Source organism: Montipora foliosa, chromosome 6 (assembly GCF_036669935.1).
Source record: "Montipora foliosa isolate CH-2021 chromosome 6, ASM3666993v2, whole genome shotgun sequence".
Lineage (NCBI taxonomy): Eukaryota > Metazoa > Cnidaria > Anthozoa > Scleractinia > Acroporidae > Montipora > Montipora foliosa.
The window spans coordinates 36,486,233-36,491,232 of NC_090874.1; the positions used below are offsets into that span (position 1 = coordinate 36,486,233).

General features: G+C 35.7%; 1 protein-coding gene across 4 annotated transcripts in view; it reads left to right on the forward strand.

Annotated features, from left to right (window-relative positions):
• The window catches only part of LOC138007243 (bromodomain-containing protein 8-like), a 40,505-nt gene that overhangs the window by 1,068 nt on the left and 34,437 nt on the right, over positions 1-5,000 (forward strand). For all 4 annotated transcript variants that reach the window (XM_068854037.1, XM_068854040.1, XM_068854038.1 and 1 more), the window contains exons 3-4: positions 2,935-3,016; positions 3,440-3,489. In XM_068854037.1, coding sequence (XP_068710138.1) covers positions 2,935-3,016; positions 3,440-3,489 — 132 coding nt within the window. The remainder of the gene's footprint in view (positions 1-2,934; positions 3,017-3,439; positions 3,490-5,000) is intronic.

Consider the following 5,000-nt stretch of genomic DNA (forward strand, 5'->3'; position numbering starts at 1 on the left):
AAATACTGGTATACTGGACTTATGTTTCCAAGCTTGTTTGAGAGCCCTAAACAGCTACCAAAGGTTGGTAATAGTGATCATTACGCCATACTGGTCAAGCCTTCGGCACAAAACTGCTCCAATCCTACCAAGTCTGTCATTTTCAAGTGCAAAATAAGGGAATCCTCCCTCGCCAACTTCGGCCAGTGGATTTCAAGAATAAATTGGAACATTGTTTATCGACTCAACGACCCTACGAGAAGTACTCCCTCTTTCAACATTATTTTGCTCTCTAGTGCAATTGATGAGTATTTCCCCCTAAAGAAATCCAAAAGGTCCTCATCAGACAAGTCTTGGTTAACATCAAAACTTAAAGAGCTTATCATCAAAAGACAAAAGGCTTTTTGTACCTACGGCAAGTCCTCTATCCAATACAAAGACCTCGGAAATAAAGTAAAGTTCGCTATCAGAGATGCCAAAGTGAAATATTTCAACGCCAACATCAAGAACCTTAAAGATGGCGATTCCTCCAAGTGGTAAAGAAGAACCAAACAACTAACTGGTGTTTCTAAGGACTCAACATGGTACAAGCAGCTCCTAGGCAACATTACCCTTCAAGAACTTGCTGAAAGGATAAATGATTTCTTTGTTGGCTTATCAGCTGATTTTGATCCACTTCCTGTTCAAGACAGCACATTAGAGGATACCATCGAAGTTCCAGACAAATTTCTGGTTTCGGTAGACGACTGCTTCAACGATCTGCTAAACTTAATAAATCACCTTGTCCTGACATGTTTCCAAATAGAATATTAAAGGAGTTTGCCTGCGAACTTGCTCCCGTAATCTGCATTATATACAATTCTTCTATGATCGATGGTGTTTTCCCTTCATCGCTGAAACAGTGTATCATCTCGCCCATTCCAAAGTTTTTTTTTTTTCTTTTTTTTTTTGCAGTTTTTTTTAATTGTGATTCACACTACTTACAACACTGGTACATCTACTTTAATACACAATTTACAACAGTTACACAATTTACAACTACTAAAATCCATTATATTACCATCAAAACTATTTAGCAATTGAATTGCTTACGCACTACTTACAATACAATGCATTTACAATTACAGGTGCTACTTCGATAATACAATTCCAATACTTACCCTACAAAACAATATGATTACTTTATACACTTGCAATACCAATTTATACACTACTTACAAAATAATACGATTACAGATGCTAATTATTTTCATATTCTTACATCAAAACACTGAGCAACAAAATAAAAGATACATGCATAGAGCGGTTTTCAATTGAGTGTCGAAAGTAATTAGCGAATTACTTTGGTTTTGCATCTACTTCACTCGGTGATTGGTTCAAAGTTTTCGCGCCACTTTTTTAACCAATCAGAAGTGAAATCAAAACCAATTGTGGCTCGCGCGTGCACATTTTCCGCCTTTTGTGTCGGCTACGAGTAATTACTTCGAGTTTTGATTGGTTTACTGGATTGCCTCCGTCCTTTTTGATTGGTTAAAGTAATTACTATGGTTTTGGTTTTACGACACTCATTTGAAAACCGCTCTATTAAAAATAAATAAATAAATTAATTACATTGGAGTGAGTACCCATTTCTTTTTAAAGAAGTTGTTTTTGTTGATCTTTTTTCAGTTTCATATTATTTTAATCTTTAGTTTCGATTGCAGTACTTGAATTTTAGGAAGTGTTTGGCTTCTTCTGCAGTCCCACAAAAATAATTTTCCAATTACTGTGAAATAGTTTAATAAATTTGATAAAGGGCATTGTTTTGATAAAACTCCAAATAAAAAGTTTTGCGCAGAAAGATGGATTGGCTGATTCGATAGAAGGTACATGTACCAGTACAATTCGAAATCAGTCCAGAACGTGTTGGAGTGAGGGCATTCATAGAAAAGGTGATATAAATTCTCAGGTTCATCATTACAAAAAATACATCCATCATTAATTTTAAATCCAATTTTAGTGTAAAGAATAGAATTAATTACTTTGTATTGGAAAGCCTTAACATATGACTCAAGTGCAACCAAATGTGGTAACGCCCGCCCATTGCAGAAAATTACTTTTGACAATTTTGTTTGAAAAATAGTTATAGGAGTCCATTGTATTTAAGTTAAAAAGAAGATCGTGTATGTAATTGATTCCCGACTTAAAATAATTTTTATAGTACACTTATTGTCTATTCGAAGCTCTTTATTATTCCAAACAATTATTTTCCAGTCACTTTCTGAAGCGAAAGATTCATGGAACTCCGACCACCATAACAAAAGTTCGTGGTAAAATTGAGAAGATATCATGTAATCAGAAACTTCATAATTACAATTTAGAAAAAAACCGACCTCCTTCGGGCTCTAATACATGTACATGTAGATGAAGTAAATATGTCTTCCATGCTGTGTTTGAATCGTTAAATAGTCGTTTTAGCCAGGCCAACCTTAAATATTTGACCATGCTTTCCAAATCTATCATTTTTAGACCACCTCTCTCATAATCGTTTATTACAGACACGCAAGTCACTTTATCTGTACCTTTGCATAAGAACTTGAATAACAATTGATTCAGTTTATTCACAATTTCCTTTGGTGTAGGAAGTAACGAACATACGTAGACAAATTTTGGGATCAAAAAAGATTTAATTATTGTCACCTTACCATAAATAGAGACGCCCCTAGAGGACCAAATATTAATAAGTTTTTTTAATACTATCTAGCCTTTCAATAAAGTTCTTTTCCTTTAATGGTTTCTGATCATTATTTGAAATATACCCCCAGAGCTTTAATCGGGATTTTAGGCCACTTAATACCAAAATGTCCTTCTTTACTTTCTTTTAATGATCCTATACACATGTATGTACATGTATGTGTATGCTATTACATGTGAAAACGATGATTCTCAAAAGTGGTTTACTGTATCTTGTTGCAGGTCAGTGAGTCGCACTATTAAGCCAATACTTGAAACAGGATGTTGTGCTGTACCGAGGCCTCCAGACTTCTTTTCACAGAAGGTACTGAATTCAACCTACAGCTGTACATTTGTATACAGTATCTTAGGTTTCTCCTTCTATTGTATCAAACTAGTTTGTTTCATTTACAATTTCCAGTAAGCACCATCTCATACAGTAACACTATTGTTTCTGCTGACTCAAACTGTGCATTAATATAACGAAAATTGCCATGACTGTCGAAATCTGCTACTTTTTCTGCCTTTTTTCCTGGCCAAAGGCAGGGCAAAGTAATAACTAATAACGCATACATGTATCTTTCATTTGTAAGTGGTATGTGATGTTTGATCATTTTTGGTTGGTTTTTTGTTGTACATGTAGCAATAACATTTTATGTGAATGAGTCTACTGGTAATTCTCTTTCTGTTAGTCGTATACACATTCTGAGCATTCCATTTAGGCCTTTTATGGTTATTTTGTTAACAGAACTGTGCTTCACATTACTCTGAAATGCTTGAAAAAGTGAACACACCAAAGTAAGTTTACGGTTTTGTAAAAGTTTTTCTTAAATTATTTATTTTATTTTTGCAATTCATGATACACCGTACATGTACATGTAGATGAGTATCAGAATAATGCAGTCTGACTGTAGAGAGTTTCTGCTTTCAAAATAATTGTTAATTGTTTCTAAAAATAATGCATACAGGGATTGCGTTAACACAGAAATCGTGCATTTTTATGCAAATAAAATCCAAAAAATGCATCATCGAAATTTTAATGCATCCCAGGACGCAAGGCACTGACTTAAATAACTCACACAACTTGCTTTGGTTTGTCAGTATATTCTGTTGTTTGTAAAACTGTTGGAGCGATCTGTGTTCATAATTAAAGTTCTAAGAAGGGGGTTTAAAACATCTAAAAAGGTTAAAAGTTAATTTTCGACCGCTTTCTGCGGAATTCTTCAGAGGAATGTACTCTGCAAGTCACTGAATGCAAATATATAGCAAAAGACGTCACTGTTCGTTGCTCCTAAGGAAGGAAACCAGTGATCCGTAAACCCTTGGGAAGGGTGCTCTTTCATTAACAGAGTTCTTGTGCAGGAATGAATGTAACGGCTTTAGAAAAGCCTTTGTCGGCCGGTCCAATGCATCATGCATATGCGTCAATATTAATTCCAAGTTGGTTACTCTCGTTTTCTCATAATCTAAAACATACTCTTTTTCTGGCAGAGAGTCACCAAGATTTTGGGACCCCCAAAAAATGCTTGGGACGCCAATTTGGCCGAACATGCAGGTCCCAGGACCCAGATTGAAAAATCCTAGTGCCATCCCTGGCATAGAATACAAATAGTTTTGCTTTTGTGTCAATTTCAGGGTTCGAATTCACAATTTTGAATTACTAACCTTTTGGGTTAGTAGACATCTTTTTCACTGACCAAATTATAAAGTTTGGTATCCAACCTCACAATCATTATGATATTTCAAATATTGAACACCTTCAGTTGATAATAACAACTACCTGAGTTGGAAATTCTTTGCAGACGGTACAGTGTTCAAAACTGACCATTGGACGTCAGAGGGTTGGATCCAGGGAAAAGTGACGTCAAAGGCTCAGTAGCTTAAAATTACAGCGTGTGAATGCAGGTTATTATATACTGTATGCAGAATACGAGTTTCAAATTAAAGAGAAAAAGTCTGAAAGCCCAAAACTCCTGTGCTGCATATTAATTCTGCAGTGTACACACACATTGCATTCTTAAACTAGTGAGCCTTTGATATCATTTTCTCCTCAATTCAGCTCTTTCAAAAACTTAAAGTTCCTAATGGCGGACCATTAAATTAGAAAATCCCACTTATTAAACTCTTCCAATTGGTAGTGGTTTCATATACAGGTTCCATGCCAGGTACCACACAGAAAACACACAAAAGGTAATGGCAAAATTCTGTTGGCAGGGAAGCGCTTAAATCTAGGGGTAGGGGGGACCAGGAGAGAAGCCCTCCTGGGGGGAGACAAAATAAGTGGTACCGGGGGTAGCCACCCTGGCCAA